General features: G+C 45.5%; 2 protein-coding genes across 3 annotated transcripts in view; one reads left to right on the top strand and one right to left on the bottom strand.

Moving 5' to 3' along the window:
- LOC147021121 (uncharacterized) overlaps nt 1-24,041 on the top strand; it is a 256,076-nt gene that overhangs the window by 24,429 nt on the left and 207,606 nt on the right. The window lies entirely within an intron of this gene.
- Nucleotides 4,250-20,993, bottom strand: LOC147021122 (protein GVQW3-like). 2 transcript variants are annotated; one of them, XM_085890891.1, is made up of 2 exons: nt 20,396-20,993; nt 4,250-6,643 (listed from the first exon to the last, which is right to left on the bottom strand). In XM_085890891.1, exons 1-2 carry the CDS (start codon nt 20,399-20,401, stop codon nt 6,116-6,118), a joined length of 534 nt encoding a protein of 177 aa, XP_085747017.1. In that variant the 5' UTR covers nt 20,402-20,993; the 3' UTR covers nt 4,250-6,115. The 2 variants fall into 2 exon arrangements, 1 of the variants encoding a protein (XP_085747017.1); XR_015060715.1 differs by lacking the exon at nt 4,250-6,643 and adding an exon at nt 18,153-19,169.

Here is a 24,041-nt window from a genome sequence, read left to right as displayed (position 1 = left end):
AAATCGAAATTAGACCCAGCGATTCTTCTACAGCTGAAGGCTACGTACTTGTTATCACGTATTCCGCGCAGCGGGAAATGGGGTTTTGCAATCGTGTGTGTGTGTGTGTGTGTGTGTGTGTGTGTGTGTGTGTGTGTGTGTGTGTGTGTGTGTCTCGGAATGATAAATTTTGCCGTTTTTACATGTCAACGGTTTCCATGACAAAAGGATTGTTTATTTGGTTTTTCATATGGCATCAGTGTGTCTGTCCGGAGCATAACATTTTTTTTTTTTTTTACCAATTGAACTTTTGTCATCAAATCTTCAACAACCCTTTATTACGAGAATATGGAGAACACAAAATAATAAAATGTGCAATTTTCTTTTTTAACTGTTGTTTTCGTATCCAGACGGGCTTTGCATTTTGAGATGCTCTCTAGTTAATGTTTTAAGTCAACGCACATGCTCTTAGTGAAGTTGATGTCGAGGAGTTGTGGTGGCCGAGATATTAGTCGCAAATCACATGGATAACATAGATGGCAGCATTGTCATTATGGAAGGTAGCACTTCTATTTAGGGGAAAATGATCCGTAAAAGGGATTTCGTAAATGACACTTCTCCCTTACTCACAAGATGTAATTGAGCCCTTCAAAGAAAGCAGAGTATCAGAGCCAAGCAAACGATGCATTCCGCATACCTTTCCTGCACCTCCAGTGAGTTGCAAAGTGAAAACAATTTGGGAAGGGTTCCATATAAGTTAATGGGGTTGACACTAATCTATTATTATTATTCCATCTGCACAAAGCCAGGTGAAATTGTCCAACCACGTGACAGGTTATCTATGTCAATCATTTTTTGCCTCAAAGAAGAAGCACCTTTTTGTTTACAGAAGGAACTACAAGGGCACTCGGTAGAGCGCATACCTCTGCCACGCAGTGCCTGATCCATGAGAACATGTCGGGCCCGTACCGATACATTTTTCAAATATCATGCTACACATCGTTTGTGGCCCAATCTCTAACTGGTGAAGAACTACTGAAAAAAAATTCACATCATCAGATCTGGATCCGGATCTTCAGCAAAATCTAATCAGTTCGTCCTTGTCACGCACCCAAACTGTCCACCAAGTTTCGTCCAAATCCGTCCACAACTTTTTGAGATATCCTGCACACAAACAAACAAACAAACAAACAAACAAACAAGAAAAAGACGTCGTACAGAGCACGATACTTGCAAAATGCACCCCCCCTCTACAGAGGTTGCCATGGATACATCAAACTGTCCATTTCATGAAGATTAAAATTGACAATCTTAATTGGATGAAAATTGATTATTTTTTCACATTGAAATTGATGATTTTAGAAGTTTGACCTTTTGACCTCAAAAATTGTTGCTTTTCCAATTCAGTGATGGACTCTGCAAATCCTGTTCAACTTTCAAGTTAATAGGATGTTCAATGACAATTTTAGAAACTGGACCTCAAGATGACCTTCGACCTCAAAATCAATAGGCTTCTCAGCTCAGACTACCTCTCCAACTTAGTAAAGTTTCGTGACGATCGATTTAGAATTGTGACCTGTCGGCAATTGACAGACAAACAAACAAGCAGTCATAGACTGGTACTTACGAAATCGTCAACTTGACCTCTGACCTTGTCTTATAAAAGCTGTCTCTCGAGAAGGTAGCGACGCAAACCAGAAGTTTATACGATGATTCTGTACCAAACCATCAAAAATCCAATGTTTTGGATACTTGACCTCACTGTGACCTTGACCTTTGACCGATTTTGACCAAAATCTAATCAGCTCTAGCCATCACCCTCCTGAATCACGTGGTGTAATTTGACATTGGTAGCTTCTTCCATTCTCGAGTTATCGTGCCTACAAACAAACAAACAAACAAACAAGCAGTCATAGACTGGTACTTACGAAATCATCAACTTGACCTCTGACCTTGTCTAATAAAAGCTGTCTCTGAAGAAGGTAGCAACGCAAACCAGAAGTTTCTACGATGATTCTGTACCAAACCATCAAAAATCTAATGTTTTGGATGTTTGACCTCACCGTGACCTTGACCTTTGACCGATTTTGACCAAAATCTAATCAGCGCTAGCCACCACCCTCCTGAATCACGTGGTGTAATTTGACATTGGAAGCTTCTTCCGTTCTAGAGTTATCATTTTTTGGATGTTTGACCTCACTGTGACCTTGACCTTTGACCGATTTTGACCAAAATCTAATCAGCACTAGCCATCAGCCTCCTGAATCACGTGGTGTAATTTGACATTGGTAGCTTCTTCCGTTCTCGAGTTATCTGTACCAAACCATCAAAAATCGAATATTTGACCTCACCGTGACCTTGACCGTTGACCGATTTTGACCAAAATCTAATCAGCACTAGCCATCACCCTCCTGAATCACATGGTGTAATTTGACATTGGTAGCTTCTTCCATTCTCGAGTTATCGTGCCTACAAACAAACAAAGAAAGAAACAAACAAACAAACAAAAACGGAAGGCATCAATATACTTACGAAATCTTTAGATTTCGTAAGTAACAAAAATAAATAAATAAAACATACAAGCTGACTAACATATCTTGCAAAAACTTAGTTTTGGCAAGATAACAAACAAACAGAAACGGAAGTCATCAATATACTTACGAAATCTTTAGATTTCGGAAGTAACAAACAGACAGACAGACAGAATAACAAAATCGACTGACCAACATACTTGAAAAATCTTCGATTTTGCAAGTAACAAACAGGCAGAGAGGGGGTGAAAACATCAGCTCGTTCCACCTTCGGTGCCGGAGGTAAACAAATAAAGTGTAGTTTCGGTGATGGTGATTAAAGCGAACGTTTTGCAGATCGGTTTCTGCATGTGTGTAGTCCTGTTTGAAACCGATGCCACATTCACTGAACATCTATCTGCAGTATTCTGTGTCCCTTGTTCACAATTTCTCCAATTGGACAACTTCTGCTCACGATTTCTACTCTTCCATGTGAACTCTAAACATAGAGGTGGCATGGAGGCCCATAATCTTTACATACCATCAGAGAACTCACAACAGGTCTGGAACCTTTCCATGGCTAAAGGTCAATCCTATGAAGATCTCCCCGAAGGAGAAATTGCAGAATGGGGAAATTTATACCCTAAGGAGACACGGAAATCGAGCTCACATTGGTGAGGACAATGCAACAAAGCAACAAAGCTTTACCCACTCCATCACCAAACAGGACATGATGGCGTTTCAAAATTCCAGCCACTCTTATCAACTTCAGCCCTCAAGGTCTTTTTCTTTTCCCCAGTGGCTGATTCTGATTATTCTGATGGACCATTCTCTGTTACAAAGTGTTAGTGCTCCCAAAGCAGTTTCTAGGTCAGGGATTTGGGATTTGGCCGTGGTACTGACGAGAGCTCGCCGACTCTTCGCGAAGCGCATCATGAGATCTTTAACATCCACCCACTAATGCTGGCAGACAGGATTCCAGTTTAATGTCCATCCGAGGGACGACACACACACACACACACACACACACACACACACACACACACACACACACACACACACACACACACACACACACACACACACACACACACACATTGATGAACCACCATTCATATTAAATACTGGGATGACAGATGGTCACTTGCATTCCAATATGAATCACACAATATACTAACGATTAACTTAGGTTTATTCTAAGATGCTTACGGAGTTTGTACATATCTGGAACGTCACATCTGCTGGACATGTCCTTGTTATGCAGCTTTCTGTTGCCTCCGGGATGTAAACCTAATTACCAGTTGCTCCTTTTATGTGATCATCAAACTGTCACTCAATTATCATCATTCCTGGATTCCCTCCGGTAGCAGATTCCTATCCCTGGCTATTGGCATTATCTTTGACCTGCTGGATCTTGCGGCTGTTATTTGAGTTACACATCCCTCTACCCTGTAATGGAGAGCGTCCGCAAGATATTTGTAACTCGCTGTCTTGCAGGGTTAAAAAAAACTACTCAAAGCGATAACTTATTAGTTTACCTTAAATTTGGTCAAAAATGAAGTCATTCGTAATTTTGTGTTAAAAGGAGGTCAATGCTAGTTACCCCAAAAGACAAGCTGACACGTACCATTTACAACAAACAGGAACTTCGTTTGCAAACAAAACTATGACAGTACTTATAGAAAGTCTCCATCCCCTTTCAAAATTTTCACCTTTTGTTCACTTATAGCCTGGAATTAAATTACGTCAAACCAGACTTATTTCCACCTTTATTTACACATCGTGACCCACATACTTCCAAATGAAAAAAAAAAACAAATTTCAGAAAATTAATTATAAATACAAAACTCGAATATCTTGGTTGGATAAGTGTCCACCCGCCTGAGTTAATATTTGGTGGAATCACCTTTGACAGCAATTACAGCTGTGAGTCTGTTGGGATAGTTTGCACACCAACTTTGCACACCTTGATTGGGTAATATTTGTCCCTTCTTCTGTACAAACCAGTTCAAGCTCAGTCAAGTAGCATGACGAGTGTTGATGGACAGCAATCTTCAAGTCATGGCACAGATTTTTGATTGGATTTACGTTGGGGTTCTGACTGGGCTACTCAAGGACATTTATCTTTTTGGTCCTTAGCCACTCCAGTGTAGCTTTGGCTGTGTGATTTGGTTCGTTGTCATGCTGAAAGGTGAACTTCCGTCCCAATTTCAGCTTTCTTGCAGAGGGCAGCAGGTTTTCCTCTAAGATTTTTCTGTATTTTGCTCCATCCATTTTCCCTTTAATCCTGACAAGTGTCCCAGTCCCTGCTGATGAGAAACATCCCCAAAACATGATGCTGCCACCACCATGCTTCACAGTTGGGATGGTGTTCTTTGGGCGATGTGCAGTGATGGGTTTGCGCCAAACGTAAAGTTTTGCATTTAGGTCAAAAAGTTCCATCCTGGTTTAATCAGATCACAAAACGTTTTTCCACGTGGCTTCAGAATCTCCGGAGTGGTTCTTTGCACACCTCAAACGAGACTCAAGGTAGACTTTTTTGAGTAATGGCTTCCTTCTTGCCACCCAACCATACAGGCCAGACTTGTAGAGTGCTTGGGATATCGTTGTCACAAGCACACCATGACCAGTCTTTGCTATAAAGGCATGTAGATCTTTCAAAAGCACCGAAACACACACACACACACACACACACACACACACACACACACACACACACACACACACACACACACACACACACACACACACACACTACACCAAAACAACAAACTCAAAAGTTTAACTTGAAACAGAGTTCTTTACAAGAGGAATTCAAGTATAAAATTATCATAAATGTCAGTTGATGCTCTTCACAGCTCAAACCAACATGGCGTAACTCTGAACACGTTGTCGATGAATGTTATCTTTTACATGTTTCCACAGGATGAGTCATAAATCCCAGGACACGGTTTTAGCTGCTTACACAAGATTTGTTTATGTCATGTATATATACGACGTCCGTCGAAAAAGTAACGGGACTGACTTCACAGAATTTTTTTTCCAAAAAATATATTGAAATCACAGCTTGTACCCTTCAAAATAGTTTCACTCCAGTCTCACACACTTGTCCATCCTCTTCTTCCATGCTTCGTTGCACCCCCGGAAAGCTTCTTCTGAAATCCTCCGGAGCTCCGTCGTCAAGGCCCTTTTTATGGCCTCCACATCAGGAAATCGGGTCTTCTTGATCACCCCCCTTGAGTGTGGGGAAGAAGAAAAATCACAAGGGGCCAAATCTGGCGAATACGGGGGTTGCTCCAGAGTTGGCACGTTCCTCTCCGCCAAAAACTGTCGGATGCTCAGGACACTGTGAGCAGGGGCGTTGTCATGGTGGAGCACCCAGGCATTGTTCTCCCACAGATCCCTCCTCTTGTCCCGGACTGATCTCATGAGGCGCCGGAGGATCTCCTTGCACACGTATTGATTCACTGTTGACCCTGTGATAGAAACTGGAAGTGGACGATGCCCTTGATGTCAAAAAACGTGATGAGCATCACCTTGACCTTTGACTTCGACATCCTTACTTTCTTTGGTCTTGGTGATGCCGGACTTTTCCACTGATGACTCTACCATTTGGTCTCGTGATCTTATTCGAATATCCACGATTCATCGCCAGTATTGACTCTCCCGAGCAGGTCTGGATCATCCTCGAAGCGTTCGATAATGTCTTGACAGTCAGTGACTCTTCGCTGTTTCTGGTCCTTGGACAACAGCTTGGGGACCTTCTTTGCATACACCTTGCGCATTTCAAGATTTTCAGTGATGATGCTCCAGACAGTGTCCTTTTTGATGGAAAGTTCCTCAGCAATCATCCGCACCGTGAGTCGACGATCTGCGCGCACCATCTGCTTCACACGCTTGATGTTGTCCGCCGTTCTGCTCGTTGAAGGTCTTCCAGACCATGCATCGTCTTCAACCTCCTCCTGTCCCTCCTTGAACCTCTTGTGCCATTCAAATGCACGTGTACGTGACATCGTTTCTTCCCCGTAGACTTGCTGCAGCATTGCAAAGGATTTGGAAGGTGTTTTGCCAAGCTTGGCAAGAAACTTCAGATTGGCTGTTTGCTCACGACTCATAGCGCGACGACTCAGACTTGACAAGGTGCAAAGCACGACCTGTAAAAAATCAAAATGAGTGCAGTCAACCATCACCAATCATATATATTGCTGGAATGTTGCGAAAGACTGTGACGCAACCCGTTCATTCAAGTTGTGTAAGTGGAGCACACAGCAGGCTCAGTCCCGTTACTTTTTAGATGGACCTCGTATACTTTTTTTTTCAGAGAATACAAATAATACATTAAACCAAATGGCAGACACCAGTCCATTTACAGTGGAAGAGAGGTTGGGAGTAGTGACGTGGTGCCACCGAGAGGAGAAACACAAACAAAACAATGAAATTGCACACGGATGCACTTGATGTCGAAGGAGGGATTGTAATTGTTGTATTACTGTCATATTTTATTGTTACTCCTGTTATTATGTAATATGTTATTACTCCTGGGGATTGTAGCTCACCCTGGTAGATGGTATAAACAAATCTAGTACAAGCAGTTAAAACCGTGTCCTGGGACTTATGACTCACCCTGTATGCCCAAGTGACGGGTGGCACAATGAAAGCAGATCGCACAAAAAGGTGAAACAATGCGATGTTGTATAAAAAAACGACATTTTCAGTGGGCGAGTCACTGCCCGAGGTACCATATGACATCACAGGGCCCAACGCAGGCGGATGGGGTTTGAACTTTGTCCGTCAATCGATGCATTTTGGTTGTATTTTGCAAAGGGACAGTGCAGAGTGACAGTGTGGGTACTTTTGCCATGTATCACCATGGCTTGCAAATGAACAACCAAGCAGCTTGTAGAATGCTCGCCAAGTGGCTTAAGCACTCAAGCAAGCACTCCAATGAAACGGTTGATCAGGAACGGCTGGCTTGGCAAACGATAGCAAGCTGATTGGTGATGGGACACACCGGCAAAAACAAAAGCATCGCTAATTTCTTGACATTTTCCGATTTCACTCCAGAATTTTCACAGTTATGTGGATCATGAGATCTGATCCTCAAAGCCGAAATAAAATTTCAATGACATGCTTTAATTTGTTCGTGAGAGATCATCGTGGAAAATTTCTCGCTCCAAGCTCCTGATTTTTGAAAACTGTATGGCATTTACAAAAGTGATGTATCCAGCGATTTGTAGGAATGAAGATCAGGCATTCGATGAGATGAGTGAGGAAAGTGAAAAAAAAAACAATTGAGCACTTTTATCGTTAATAAACCATTGTGGCCTGTTCCAAGTCAAGGAATCTTTGAGCAGGCCAAACAAAATGGCGGCTTAAGAAACCAGCAATGTGGCAGAGGGTTCACCATTCTTTTTTTTAAATTTTTTGTGATGAGCACCCTCTAAATTATCTTCAAAAGGGGTGTTTAAGTATACTCAAACACCCAGTTTTAATTCATGCACTCCCTTGGCGTTCCCTTGCTATGCATGCAAAGTTTCGAGCCACTCGGTTTATGGTTTTGGAGTTATTGAGGAGACACACTGACTGACTGACCTACTTACTGTTCAGGTCAGGTATGGGAGCATGTTCCAGAACAGCGCGTCGCTGCGTCCACTTTCCACCGGTACTCCAGGGGCCTCCGTCTGGCCATCCCCCAGGCAGATGCCAGGCCCATTCCCATCTCCTTGAGATGATGGTAAACCTGCTGCAACCACGAGGCACGTGGTCGGCCCATTGGCCTTCTCCACTCACGAGACTCCCCCACTGAGAGAATCTGGTGAGCAGGATCGGCGTCAGGAAAACGAGCCACATGTCCATACAGCTGCAGCTGACGCTCACGGACTATGCAGGTAACAAATCTCATTTGAGTCTCTCTCAGCAACCGCTCGTTGGACACAAAATCCAACCATCGATAGCCAAGGGTTCTCCGAAGAGACCTGGTACCAGATGAATTAAGTCTCCATCTCAATTGGTCAATAGGTCAAAATACTCAATACTTACTGGCACACACACAAACACACTGACATTTATTAATATAGATACACATAAGCAGTACGCATGTTTTTGGTTCATGTATGCATGCTGGGTTATTTTTAAAATTATTTTTGGGATGATCTTGGCAGTGATCTTTGGCATTATACAACTCCCAAATATATGGATGAGCAAATTATTTAATAAATGAAGGTTTTTTTTTAATGTAATTTCGGTTTTAGCCCGACTTGTCAAGCCTGAATAGTATGAAAATACAGAAGGGTGTTCCTCCATGCATGTGATTCAAATATAGGGATGACGATTTGCTAGGTTTTTATTTTTGTTGTTGCAGTTGTTGTTTTGAAGATCGCATCTGTTGAGGAGGTAATGTGTGTATGACGAAAGCCTGGTGTTGGCTTCATGGTTAAGGTGAGTGGCTTACGTTCTTTGTGACTTAAATTTGAGCCCCAGTCGTGCTGTTCAATAACATCGGGTGGGTTGATTCAGCCTGCCATCCTTCAGAGGTCGGCAAAATGAGTACTGCATCAGCGGCACAGCCGCGCTCCCAGCAATGATGCGACCAGCAGCCACAGGCTGCATACAAAATATAATAATGTGTGTGTGTGTCATTGTCTGCTATCTCCACACGTGTGTGTGCTTTAAGAGGTGGAATGGCCACCTACCAGGCCTCAAAGTATTCACCTCCATGTGTGTGTGTGTGTGTGTGTGTGTGTGTGTGTTATGTTTTCAACAAGGTATATAAAAAGAGAACCAGAGGATGAGAATTGTCCGAGGATAATTATTTTTTGCCATATTTTGCGCTCAGAGCACAAGACAACGGGGCGGCGTGACTTCATGAATCGTCAGCTGAGAGTATTTTTGACATTCTACATTGAGGTTCAGTTTCTACACAAAAGTAAAGTACTGGGCTCCAAGAAGGGATTTTCTGCTCAGGCGGATTGGCTTGAGATCTCAGCAGTCTTTTGACTTTGATGGCAAGCAGCAGTTTTAAACAGGAAACACATTGTTAGAGCGTTTAGATAAAAATGACACAAACATCATCTGTAAGAGGGATAAAATCGTAAGCAGATGATTTGGACGGGCATGTAATTGGGCAAAGTTAAAAGCTAACAAGATGCCGAGGATGAAAAAGTTCCAGTAAACAGAGCCCTGGGTATAAAACAAGGGTTACGCCTAACGATGACTTCGATGCAGTGAGGGGCTTCTGTCATTTCCTCATTTTTTTGTTGATTGGTCACATTAATTACCGGAAGGTGGACGGAGGTTATCTTTTCACCCCTGTTTGTTATTTGTGAAGTCGAAGATTTGCAAGTACATTGATTGGTCTCATCTGATATTTTGTCTGTTTGTATATTAATCACTTCCATGCCACATTTTTACTCCATTCTTCAGGAACTTAACCACCTGGTTAAGGTAGTTACGAGCGAGAGAATTGTGTATTGTTTTTGAGGTCAATAGGTCAAAATATCAGTCAAGGTCACATAAATCCTTAATTTTCATCCGATATATATATATATATATATATATATATATATATATATATATATATATATATATATATATATGTATTGAATCAACATGTATGGAGTGCGACGAGCACTCCCGCGATCTCCAATGGATGTAAGTCCTGCACATGCACACACCAAAGCATCACCTCTGACCAGGAGGAATCGACCCAGGTACTCATGTCAAAAGACAGAGATTTTATTGTTAACATTGGTTAGGCGATGTTAACATCGGCGAATAAGCTCGGGTGGGATTGAAATGTGAAAACGTTGGAAGGGGGTGAATACTTTTGCAGGCCACTGTACCAGCAGGTACCCGTCATGGACAGGTTCGTAGATGTCTCACCTGAAATGTGTGATTTGTTTGAGTGTGTATTGGTCGAAACGGGATTTCAGTGTGCGGGTATCGCAGTGGGTGAAGCTGGTAACCTTGGCAACCTCGTTCCATTCCACCAGCGAAGATTTCCAATCCATGCTTGTTGTACCTACGAAGTACTGCTTGGGAGTGAGGGTGATGTTATGAAAGCTCGGCTGGGAAACTGATGTCGGCACGTTTTGGGCCTACCGCCTGACGGAAGATCACCGAAGTTCTTTCCATGCCAACCGACCACCTACAGGCACCTATCCCCCTCCACATCGCTTCTTCAGTCCCCAATCTACCCCCCCTCTCTATACTCCCCATAGCTTTGCTTTTGGCAATTTCCATTCGGTATTTCTCACAGTATTTCATTCTAGTACAAAATAGGTCGTGAAAAACTTTTTTCAGGGGAAATTTGCTTTCGATTTTCGAAGGGGTCTAATGTGGCTTAAGGGTTGTAAAAGATCAAAAAGGTCTGCCAAAAAAGTCTGAAGGTCTGCCAGGTTGAAGGGATCAAAGCAGCATAAATGATCTAAGGGGTTAAAAGCATTTTAAGAGTCTTAAGGGTCATAAAAAAGAGCAAAAGGGGTCTAAAGTGTCCAAATGGTCTTCAGAAGTCTATAGATCTGAAAAGTGTCGAAAGGGGCGAAGAAGGTGTATATGTCTCAAAAGGGTCGAAATGGGTATGAAGGGATCTAAAGGATGTCAAGATTGAAGAGGTGTAAAGCGTCTAAGGATCTGACAATGGTTTAATGGGGTCTAACCTAAAAGGAGTGAAGCTGTAATGGGGTCTATAGGGTGTAAATGAGTGAACCCCCAAAAACACTACATTGGAATACGCATCAAGATTTCTTGTTTTAAAGTTAAACTCAACGATGCATATTTAGAGTGGATGTACCCCTAACATGTATTCCCCCATTATACAGACTTACTTATACACACAAGACTTGGCACCATCATTCATCCGGGAAGAAGAGACAGGTGGAGTAGATAGGGGCATTTCGGAGTATTGGTTTGACTCCTTACTTGCGTCGGGCCAAATTATAAGTGGGGTTGGGGAGGGGGGATGGAGAGGTTGAGAGGGTGAGCAGTGGAGTGTCGGTGTTGTGTCAGAAGCATGTGGTGTGAGTGTAAGTAGAGCTGCGCGCGACACACCAGGGACTTCGCAAAACCATTGACTTGTGGGCCGCTCGCATCCAGCCCCGGCACGACTCGCTCCTTCGCCTTCTTCCCCAGCACATCCTGATTCAACTCTACCCCCATGATAGCAGGCGATCTCTGAGTCAGTAGTCAGAGATCTTCTTGCATCCCCGGTGCATCAATAAACAGCCGCGAACCGAGCCGAGTCCTGACCTTTATACATGCCATGCCAGGTGTGGCTTCAAGGGAGGAATCTTCATGCAAGCATCTTTCCAATCGGTGCGCTTCTGATGGGTTGGGTGCAGTAATGGGACTGTGGAAAATCCCTGTCATGATGTTCAGATGGAAACAATATCTCTCTCTCTCTCTCTCTCTCTCTCTCTCTCTCTCTCTCTCTCTCTCTCTCCTTTGTATTGTGCATGTGTTTGAGAAGCGTCGTCTCACCTGATGATTGCAGGGGTGCTGGGAAGGAAGAATGGGGGAAGGTAATTCGGTCCCGCTCCGGAGGATTAATCTTTGACGTGCTTTGCATGACATCTTTCTTGTTTGTCTGTCCGTCTGTCCATCTGTCTGTCTGTCTGTGAGCAGGATATCTGAAAAAGTTATGGAACGATTTGGACGAAACTTGGTGGACAGGTTGGGTGTATGACAAGGACGAATTGATTCGATCTTAGTGAAGATCCAAATCCGGATAGGAGGATTTTTAAAGTGATTCTTCACCATTGAGAGATCAGGCTAAAAACAACATGTAGCATGATATCTCAAAAAGTTAGAGATGGATTATAACAAAACTTGGTGGATGAGTTGGTTAGGCGACAATAGCAAGCCGATTCGATTTTGGTTCCGGTCCGAATCCAGATCTGGCCTATCAGTGGGATACAAAACGTGAACTGTTCAGCCTGGTGGAGGTACATGTTCTACCGAGTGTTGTTCTAGTATATTCTGATTTCTGATGTGCAGTACAGTACATTACTCTGTTACAGAGCATTGGTGCTGCCGAAGCAGTTTCTTGGCAAGGGTTATACTGGGTGGTTTGCCGTTTCCTTCCCAGCAGTAGTTCGGGCAGGAATTTGGAATTTGTTCATGGTGCTAGCGATAGCTTGCCTACTCTTCACGAAGGACACCGTGGGGTTCTTAAACGTCCACCATGGCAGATAGATACTGCGCAGCTAGAACGCCAAGTTTGACGTCCATCCGAGGGGCAGGAACGGCGTACACATCACTGAATCACCCCCTGCCTTGTGGAACACCAGAATGGCAGTTTATAGCTGGGGCTGGTTTGGGATTCGAACCCAGGTTAAACAGCTTCGAGGCGAGTGTGCGTGCCTCTCGCGGCCATTTTGCCAACCACATTTATATATGGGAAATGCTTATCTCGTGGAGCTGCAATTTACCCTGTAAGAGTGTAACCTAAGCAGCATGTAAGACCAATGCACATCTGGTGCTCTCATGACTGTCCAATTAACCACAGGATTGTTTTGGCTTGGGGCATTATTGGGGTATGGTCTTCATGCCACATCAAACTCTTGTCCTACCCCCCTTTATAGGTGGGTACACCATCGGGATTCACCACTTAAGACACTCTCATTGGAAATGGGAGAACCGCAGGAGATACCACGACGATGCGATGGGGTCTAAGAAATCGTCTCGTCGTCTGTGCGGACTCTGCCCGACGGGGGTTGTGAGCTCGACAAAAGGTGAAGACCACACTTTTCCCACATTTACAGACTATGCTCTTGGTCTCAATCACGTAATCCAACCGCAACATCAGCAAAAAGTCGAGTGGAGCAGAAAATGGTCATATGGTTCATAAGATGAAAGCACGGACCATGGGCGGCGCAACCACATGTCCACGCTTCCCTTCCCTGGCACAGATGCGGTGGCTTTTAAGATTCATTCACTCTTGCAGATCGCCACGTCTTGTTATTTTTACAAACTCGGCCTTGTTTGCAGATTCATGTGAAGAAGGGGGGTCCAACCCAACCCCCGGCCCTGCCCACCGAACTCACCAATGGCACGTCGCCAGGGTTTTATTGAGTAATCCTGTTGATTCAGTGCATGGAAGGAAACAAAGAAAGATCTTGCGAATCACTCGTTCTATAAGCAAGGATGTAATTGCAGACGCTTTGGTCGATCCAATAAAGAATAAACGACTGCACACAAAGTTCCAAATAACGTGCAACCGAACCTGCATTGTGACGTCATCCTTTGGCCGAGCACCAAGTCGCCATGGAAACATGCGGCTGCTGCATAATGGGGGTTATTTTACCCTTGTGAGATTTTTAGTGCAAGGAATTCCAGCTACATGGGACGTACGTTTTTACTCTACTGAAGAAGCCCAAATGTGGACCACTTACAAACATCTCCAGCAAGCCTTACGCGTGGGATCCGATGACCTGCGCCCATCGTCTATTGAAGACGATGACAATAATGACCTTGTGGGTTTTTGTATCGTTCTTTTGTGGATGACACCAGGTGGTGTTAACTCGGCAAAACGACCACCAAAACGGTCGGCTTGGAGTGGGTGAAGGGGTCGAGGGAGGAAGAAATGGTTTGGGGACCACTTATGTCCATAAATCTGTTCACTGCTTGCGCAGGTGTCCGTTTTCTTCCATTGACTTCAGCTGAACATCTGCTTGGTAATTACACCTGTATTCTCTCCCTTCAGGGCGTCACTCCCACATATCAGCACAGGTGCTTATCAGTTCAGTCATTTTAACGAATTTTCGTTATCTTAACTGATGGCTACTCCCTGTAGGCTATAGCCAAACAAAGGTTAACTCGACATACCTGGAGTATTTGTGATATTAAAGTCAGAGATGTTCAACATGTTGATACGGTGTGCACTCTTGCTCCTCCACGAGCCTCGACATTGTACTACTCGTTGCGTTGCGTTGCTAGCGCTTGCCAAGCCCAGCCGTTCCTCCGATATATGTTATAAACTCGACGTCCCGTCTGCTGCCTTTAGTTGGTGGAGGTTGAAGATCCCACGATGCCCTTCATGAGGAGTGGGCAAGCTATCGCCAGCACCCTTAAAAAAAATATAATTCCTGCGCTAACTTAGTCGAACATCATACCTGGCCAGCCGGTCCGTGAAAGACTTGGGACAAGCTTCCCCCCGGCTAACTCCACAAGAACGTGGAAATAATTGTTGCCAGGAAGAAAGAGATAGAGTAGAGGGAAGAGCTTCAAGATTGATTCCAGGGTTAGCAAGACGAAGCAACGATGAACGGTTTGAGACAGATCTTTTTAATTTGGAAAGGGCGTGATTATGAGGGGATCTGATGAAGAAAATGAAGGGTGTCAACAAGATCAGGGCAATGGAGTTTATCAGCAGAGTGGACAGTGTTAGGACCAGGCTCCATAGGTTGAGGGTAACGAGGATGAGAGTGAGAACAGTATTAAGGTAGGGTCACCATCATTTAACTTTCAAAAACGAGGACACTCCCGAGAGGGACACTCCGAAAAACGAGGCCACTCCTGATAGGGACACTCCTGAGAGCGACACTGAAAAATGAGGACACTCCCGAGAGGGACACTCCGAAAAACGAGGGCACTCTCAAGAGGGACACTCTGACAAACGAGGACACTGAAAAACAAGGCCACTCCCGAGAGGAACACACTGAAAAACGAGGACACTCCCGATAGGGACACTCCCGAGAGCAACACTGAAAAATGAGGACACTCCCCAGAGGGACACTCCGAAAAACGAGGACACTCTCAAGAGGGACACTCTGACAAACGAGGACACTGAAAAACAAGGCCACTACTGAGAGGAACACACTGAAAAACGAGGACACTCCCGATAGGAACACTCCCGAGAGCAACACTGAAAAATGAGGACACTCCCCAGAGGGACACTCCGAAAAACGAGGACACTCTCAAGAGGGACACTCTGACAAACGAGGACACTCCCGAAAGGGACACTGAAAAACGAGGACACTCCTTTTTTTTTTTTATTTTTTTTTTTTTTTTTTTTTTGTATACCTTGGTCGAGGCTCGTATGAGAGCTAACACACAACTCACAGCAAGGAGGCATGAGGCAAGAGGGGCGGGAGTGGAAGGGACAAAACATTGGGGAACAGACACAGGTGAACTGTGGAAAGGAGAGGGATGGGGATGGGACGGGGAACATGGCGAGGGGAAGATGGACATTAAAGGGACTTTCAGGAAGGAAAGCAGGAGAATTGAAGGAAGTGGGCTTGGGTGGATTATCGGGGGTAGAAAAGATGTTTGGAAAGTGGGGAGGATGAAAATTGAAGGTAATGGGGAGGATAGAAATTGAAGGTAATGGGGAGAAAAAACAAACAAAAAAAAAAAAAAACGATCGAACACCAAGTGGAACCGGTAGGCCTCAAGCCTAGGACTAGGCCTCAAACACCAGGTGAGAACGTCGACATAAATACTCACAAAATAGCACGATTTTTGAAACAAAACCGAACTAGGAACACACATTAACATGTAGGTGAGAAAATTAAACAGTTAAAACGGGACAAATAACAACCGGAACTTAACTTTGAGAATGTCAGCAGGGAGCCCCGAAGGAGACCTCTTGCCGCTCAAAACCGGAACCGGAAGTCAACTCCTGATAGGGACACTGCCGGGAGCGACACTGAAAAATGAGGACACTCCCCAGAGGGACACTGATAAACGAGGATACTCCCGAGAGCGACACTGAAAAACGAGGAAACTCCGGAGAGGGACACTCCGACAAGCGAGGCCACTCCCGAGAGGGACACACTGAAAAACGAGGACACTCCCGATAGGGACACTCCCGAGAGCGACACTGAAAAATGAGGACACTCCCCAGAGGGACACTCCGAAAAACGAGGACACTCCCGAGAGGGACACTCCGAAAAACGAGGGCACTCTCAAGAGGGACACTGAAAAATGAGGACACTCCTGAGAGCGACACTGAAAAACGAGGACACTCCCGAGAGCGACACTGAAAAACGAGGACACTCCCGAGAGCGACACTGAAAAATGAGGACACTCCCCAGAGGGACACTGAAAAACGAGGGCACTTTCAAGAGGGACACTGACAAACAAGGAAACTCCCGAGAGGGACACTGAAAAACGAGGCCACTCCCGAGAGGGACACACTGAAAAACGAGGACACTCCCGATACGGACACTCCCGAGAGCGACAGTGAAAAATGAGGACACTCCCGAGAGGGACACTCCGAAAAACGAGGGCACTCTCAAGAGGGACACTCTGAAAAACAAGGACACTCCCGAGAGGGACACTCCGACAAATGAGGACACTCCCGAAAGGGACACTGAAAAACGAGGACACTCCCGAGAGGGACACTCCGAAAAACGAGAGACTCTCAAGAGGGACACTGAAAAATGAGGACACTCCCCAGAAGGACACTGAAAAACGAGGACATTCCTGAGAGCGACACTGAAAAACGAGGACACTCCCGAGAGGGACACTCTGAGAAACGAGGGCACTCTCAAGAGGGACACTGAAAAATGAGGGCACTCTCAAGAGGGACACTGACAAACAAGGAAACTCCTGAGAGGGACACTGAAAAACGAGGCCACTCCCGAGAGGGACACACTGAAAAACGAGGACACTCCCGATAGGGACACTCCCGAGAGCGACACTGAAAAATGAGGACACTCCCGAGAGGGACACTCTGAAAAACGAGGGCACTCTCAAGAGGGACACTCCGAAAAACAAGGACACTCCCGAGAGGGACACTGAAAAACTAGGCGACTCCCGAGAGGAACACACTGAAAAATGAGAACACTCCCTATAGGGACACTCCCGAGAGCGACAGTGAAAAATGAGGACACTCCCCAGAGGGACACTCCGAAAAACGAGGACACTCCCGAGAGGGACACTCCGAAAAACGAGGGCACTCTCAAGAGGTACACTCCGACAAACGAGGACACTCCCGAAAGGGACACTGAAAAACGAGGACACTCCCGAGAAGGACACTCCGAAAAACGAGGGCACTCTCAAGAGGGACACTGAAAAATGAGGACACTCCCGAGAGGGACACTCTGAAAAACGAGGGCACTCTCAAGAGGGACACTCCGAAAAACAAGGACACTCCCGAGAGGGACACTGAAAAACTAGGCCACTCCCGAGAGGAACACACTGAAAAATGAGAACACTCCCTATAGGGACACTCCCGAGAGCGACAGTGAAAAATGAGGACACTCCCCAGAGGGACACTCCGAAAAACGAGGACACTCCCGAGAGGGACACTCCGAAAAACGAGGGCACTCTCAAGAGGTACACTCCGACAAACGAGGACACTCCCGAAAGGGACACTGAAAAACGAGGACACTCCCGAGAAGGACACTCCGAAAAACGAGGGCACTCTCAAGAGGGACACTGAAAAATGAGGACACTCCCCAGAAGGACACTGAAAAACGAGGCCACTCCCGAGAGGGACACTCCGAAAAACGAGGGCACTTTCGAGAGGGACCCTCCGACAAACGAGGGCACTCTCAAGAGGGACCCTCCGACAAACGAGGACACTCCCGAGAGGGACACTGAAAAAAGAGGACACTCCGAAGAGGGAAAACTCCGATAAAAGAGGAAACTCCGGAGAGGGACACTCCGATAAAAGAGGAAACTCCGGAGAGGGACACTCCGATAAAAGAGGAAACTCCGGAGAGGGACACTCCAATAAAAGAGGACACTCCGGAGGGGCACACTCCAGATGTATGGTAAACATAATTAAGGCAGGGGTCTTTCAGTTGGAGAGTAGTCAATGCATGGAACAGTCTGTCTGGAAATGCAGTGTCAGTGGAGGGGGTAGGTTGGTTTAAATGGAATGAAGTCTCACAAAAAGGGTTCAGTGTGGGGTTACTAAAATCATTCCAAGGCTGATAGAAGGAGGTGATTGTGAGGGGATCTGATGGAGATGTTTAAGACCTTCTTCCTCTTCTTCTTCTTTCAAAAACCGGCTGGTCAGGCCTGATGTTCGACTGAAGCTCGGGCATTTTAATATCAAGCCCCTATTTTAATAGTCTCTCTTCTTTATCAAGTGCAGCCTGTGGCTTCCTGGTTGCATCATTGGTTGGGACGCGGCTATGCTGCTGATGCAGTGTCCCCCTTACCAGTACATGTGCTCATTTTGCCGACCTCGGAAGGATGACAGGCTGAGTCAACCTCCTGGTGTATATCAATTCAGCGGCCAACAGGGCTTGAACTCAGGACCCTGGGATCCCACGCCGCCACCCTAACCACTAAGCCAACACCAGGCTTCATTTTAATAGTCAGCCTCGACTTTAATGTTTCAAGCCCCTAAAAATAATATCAAGCTTCTAAAAATTTTGTTTTTAAAATTAATATCAAGCACTATTTCCCATGAAGCCCCTATTTTATTATCAAGCCCCTATGAAGCATTTTCATGTTACAGATTTTCATAGAATGTGAATGGTTGTGGAGTGTAACGGCACGTCACGAGGCTTAAAACGAATGTGATAGCCTCCCAAGTTGTTGGACGTTCTCGATCCCACTGTGACTTTCGACGAAGAATAGGCAAGTCATCACCGGCACCCTGAACAAATTCCAAATTCCTGCCCTGACACTCTCTCCAACCTTGGTTGATAAACATGCCGAGCATGGCAAACACCGCTCAACGGATGTTAAAGAGGCTTTCGTCCTGCGGTGGACCGAAATTGGCTGAAAAAAAGAAGAACAAAAAGCAACAAGCATCCAAAAAATATCAGAAACAACATTGATTAAATTTTTTTTAAAAAGGAAAGAAATTAAAATCTGGGAAAACATCACAATTGACATGTTAATATAATATAATTAATTACTGACTTTCATACAAATTGGCATTCCCACAAATCTCTCTCTCTCTCTCTCTCTCTCTCTCTCTCTCTCTCTCTCTCTCTCTCTCTCTCTCTCTCTCTCTCTCTCTCTCTCTCTCTCTCTCTCTCTCTCTCTCTCTCTCTCTCTCTCTCTCTCTCTCTCTCTCTCTCTCTCTCTCTCTCTCTCTCTCTCTCTCTCTCTCTCTCTCTCTCTCTCTCTCTCTCTCTCTCTCTCTCTCTCTCTCTCTCTCTCTCTCTCTCTCTCTCTCTCTCTCTCTCTCTCTCTCTCTCTCTCTCTCTCTCTCTCTCTCTCTCTCTCTCTCTCTCTCTCTCTCTCTCTCTCTCTCTCTCTCTCTCTCTCTCTCTCTCTCTCTCTCTCTCTCTCTCTCTCTCTCTCTCTCTCTCTCTCTCTCTCTCTCTCTCTCTCTCTCTCTCTCTCTCTCTCTCTCTCTCTCTCTCTCTCTCTCTCTCTCTCTCTCTCTCTCTCTCTCTCTCTCTCTCTCTCTCTCTCTCTCTCTCTCTCTCTCTCTCTCTCTCTCTCTCTCTCTCTCTCTCTCTCTCTCTCTCTCTCTCTCTCTCTCTCTCTCTCTCTCTCTCTCTCTCTCTCTCTCTCTCTCTCTCTCTCTCTCTCTCTCTCTCTCTCTCTCTCTCTCTCTCTCTCTCTCTCTCTCTCTCTCTCTCTCTCTCTCTCTCTCTCTCTCTCTCTCTCTCTCTCTCTCTCTCTCTCTCTCTCTCTCTCTCTCTCTCTCTCTCTCTCTCTCTCTCTCTCTCTCTCTCTCTCTCTCTCTCTCTCTCTCTCTCTCTCTCTCTCTCTCTCTCTCTCTCTCTCTCTCTCTCTCTCTCTCTCTCTCTCTCTCTCTCTCTCTCTCTCTCTCTCTCTCTCTCTCTCTCTCTCTCTCTCTCTCTCTCTCTCTCTCTCTCTCTCTCTCTCTCTCTCTCTCTCTCTCTCTCTCTCTCTCTCTCTCTCTCTCTCTCTCTCTCTCTCTCTCTCTCTCTCTCTCTCTCTCTCTCTCTCTCTCTCTCTCTCTCTCTCTCTCTCTCTCTCTCTCTCTCTCTCTTTTCTCCTTGCTTCCCACGCCAGAATTAGCATACCTCCATCAATGTCCTCTTGATGTCCTCGATCGAATGTCCTCTTGATGTCCATCAATGTCCTCGATCCATTGTTCCACCTGCCCACCGATGCAGCTTGACGCCGTCCTTCAACAGCAAGGCTACTTCTTCATTGTATAACTTCCACCTTGTTTGCTTCCTTTAATCCAGGCTGTCCACTCACCTCCTCTCTTTTCTATAGTTTTTTTTTTTCTTTCCCTGACACATCTTGAACTGGCTTCCACCGTTGGTCCATGCTCATAATCCCCAGTCCATTAAAGTGGCAAACTCTGTCTCATTGTCTGAGCTATTATACTCCGTCTCGCTTGTTCTTATCAGCTTCACATCCGTCTGTTCTCCCCTTTCCTCTTGTCCAGATTACATATGCCCACCCCCCCGAGTCGTGGGCACACCTGCGTCCTCGTTCAGAACATCCACAAGTCTTGACACCCGAACGCAAAAAGGAAACATCGCAAAGCCACGAGCAGACAGTTTTAGTAAAAAAAATTTAGTCCTTTAGTATTTTGAGTATAAGTTTAATTTACCATGACAACATAGCTGTCACAATATGGTAATCCACCATTGTGTCCACAACTCCCTCTTTTTACCGCAGATTGAAAGCAGAGATGCCAAATGCTTTTTAAAGTGGAGGCTCCGCTGACCTTGCTGACCCGGTTCCTCAATGCCAGTGTCTCTAATCTTCTGTCGACATTTCCAAGAAGACAGCTTCAGGCGACCAGCGATGTTCCATAACAAGACCGGCGTTACAAAACTGCGTTCGGTTCGTTAGTCCCTCAAGAATATCTCGATTTCATGCGTTCATTGTTTCTAATAATGTCGGGGAACAACTTGAGAAACACATTTTTGTCGTTACTTTCATGTCCTTATCAAACTCCAAATGACATCATTTCCTGGAGGGATCTTTTTTACACCAGAGAGTTATTTTTTTTGTCCACATCGTCTTTGCTGCTTTCAGAAACATCTGAACTTGTACTAATCCCAGAATAATGTTGCATGCAGATTCATCTTTTCCTCTTCCCTTTTTCGAATCTCTCCAGCTGCTCACCATCTGGACATATTTGCTGCAAGAGAGGCACAATTGACGAGCATTGTGACACATCAAAGGTGATAGGTTGTACATTCACGGGTTCATTCCTCAAGCTTCCCTCCGAGCTATCGTAGGCAAAGGGTCGGCGAGGTGAGCAGGCAGATTTTATTGATTTTTCAGAAGGAGCCGCACCCCATCATTTGATCTGACTCGACGTTCGGCCATGGTTTGAACCACGGACCTCCCAGACTCGGAGCGGATGCTCCAACCATTACGTCACAGAGATGATGTACCGCTTCGTAGTGTGCTCATTGCTCGGCCGAGGGACCTCATGCTCCTGAATTAAACTTTGGCAATGTTTTAGGCAAACTGCATTCATCAAGCACAGGAATGTGACAACGATTTGCAGTAGCTGATAGATTTTAACCCAAAAACAATATCCCAGAGGGACACAAGCGATGCCAAGCACAGGGTAAAGTGTTTACATCGTATGAATGATTTCTTACCGCGTATTCCTCTCCCGGGTAATCAGTGTTATCTATACCTATCAAAGGCAAAAATCTCTCTCTCTCTCTCTCTCTCTCTCTCTCTCTCTCTCTCTCTCTCTCTCTCTCTCTCTCTCTCTCTCTCTCTCTCTCTCTCTCTCTCTCTCTCTCTCTCTCTCTCTCTCTCTCTCTCTCTCTCTCTCTCTCTCTCTCTCTCCAAAACTGGGATTCATCGGTCTTCAAAATTGAGCAGACTCTCTAAATGGAATGGCCCGCTCAGGCAACTTTCACATTGCGGCAGAAGGGTTGTGATTAACAATTTAGCTACTTCGATGCTATGGCATAGGTTGATGGTGCTACGATCCCCTTCCGGTATTCTCAAAAACATTCAAAGCATTGTTGTTATTTTTTTTTTCTGGGAAGGAAAACACCGGCTCTGGCCTGATGTTCTCAGCTTGTCAACTGCTGAAGGTGGACAGGGACTGGTTGACATCACCTGTAAAGTGGTGGCCTTTCGTCTCCTTTCCCTTCAGAAACGATTATACAGCAACGCCTCATGGAAGGCCTCTGCCAATGCTCTGCTCAATCAGGTCAGAAAACTTGGTTATGGCCAAGAACTGTTTCTCCTGAACCTGGGGAGAGTGGATGTAACGTCGGCCCCCATTTTCTACACAAGTATGCTCGAAGCTTGGCAGGCGGTCACCGTTCGTCGCGATGCCAGGGTTTGTTCCATCCCATTGTTTTTGAAACAACCAATCTTCTTGAATCCCATCTTTGAAGGGGTTTGCAGCGACCGTTCCTTTATTCAGCGGTTTATTGATGCCGAGCTCACGGAAGTTGAACATTTTAGAGATGATACTTCGTACGGACGGAAACTAGTTCCCGACGTTGCCGTAACTACCGGTGTTCGGTCCATCCGATGGATGCTTCCTGCTTCCATTCTGCTCTCCCTCCCCACCCCCTATGGCAAGCCTTCAGTCAATATCCACTATTACTCTTCAAAAGCCATTGCATTGTCTGTCTGGGATCCCCACTATTATATAATAAGGTAGCATATAGTTTTGTCTGCCCAGGAGGGGCAGGAGAGCTCCATGGACTGAGGAGGGGGCAGGAGAGCTGGTGAGGCGGGGGAGGGAGGGGAGGCAGGAGATTTCCGTGGACTGACAAGGGGGCAGGAGAGCCGGCAGGGCAAAGGAGCGAGGAGGGGGACATTGTTAATGGTATATTCATCATCGCCTTTTTAGATGCTGAATTGTGAATGATATACAACAACACACAAAGAGGAAGATCAAAATATTATATGCAAGATGGAAAGCCGTTTGTATTCGGACGTCATCTTCTTCATGCCAGATTAGATCTGTGACTTGCTACAGGTACCATGTAAACCTCTACAAACCTGTTCCATGGTCGGGTTGTCGATGACAAAACTGTCTCCCCCACCAGGTTTCCTGGTGAGGAGGGTGTATGGATATGGACACCCAGCAGGATTATATACAAAACCTGTCAAAGGGCAGAGGAGATCCTTGTGAGCTAACAGCCATCCATATCAGATGCCAACTGTGTCTGTGGATGCCCTCCTGCAGTGGGTAACCTTTCCTAGGAGGTTGGTGGCAGGATTTGCACTCTAGCCACCATAAAACCCTTCATTCCGCAAAACCAACAAATTCAAAGAAACCTGAAAACCCACTCCATGGGAGAACTTCCTCTGCTGCTGCCCTTTGCACGGGATCTCACCGGATTATGGGATTGGGGCAAAACCTTTGGGACTCCCACTCTTTGATGATGGGAGGAGAACTATGGGGTAAACTTCCCAGATCAGATTGCGGTGGTGTGTGGCAGAGTGGGGCTGAGGTGTCGTCCACGAGACAGCAATCTCCTTGGGTTAACCTGAGATGGTCCCTTTGGGTGGCTACCTGGAACATCCTATCCCCATGAGAGAATGATCACCTGTCTGTGTTATCATCTGAGCTCAAGCGCTTGAACATCGGTATTGCAGCGCTCTCCGAGGTGCAGGTGGTTGCACCTACTATTGGTCCCATCACTCTAATTGTTACCATACCCAAGGAGTTGCTGCAGCTCTTTCCAATAAGCTGACTCCAATGGTAATTGAGGGACA

Source organism: Eptatretus burgeri, chromosome 8 (genome assembly GCF_056783735.1).
Source record: "Eptatretus burgeri isolate ZD-2024b chromosome 8, Ebu_testis_v1, whole genome shotgun sequence".
In the NCBI taxonomy this organism is placed as follows: domain Eukaryota; kingdom Metazoa; phylum Chordata; class Myxini; order Myxiniformes; family Myxinidae; genus Eptatretus; species Eptatretus burgeri.
Note: the sequence above shows the minus strand (reverse complement) of the source record. Positions and strands in the feature narration are given on the sequence as shown.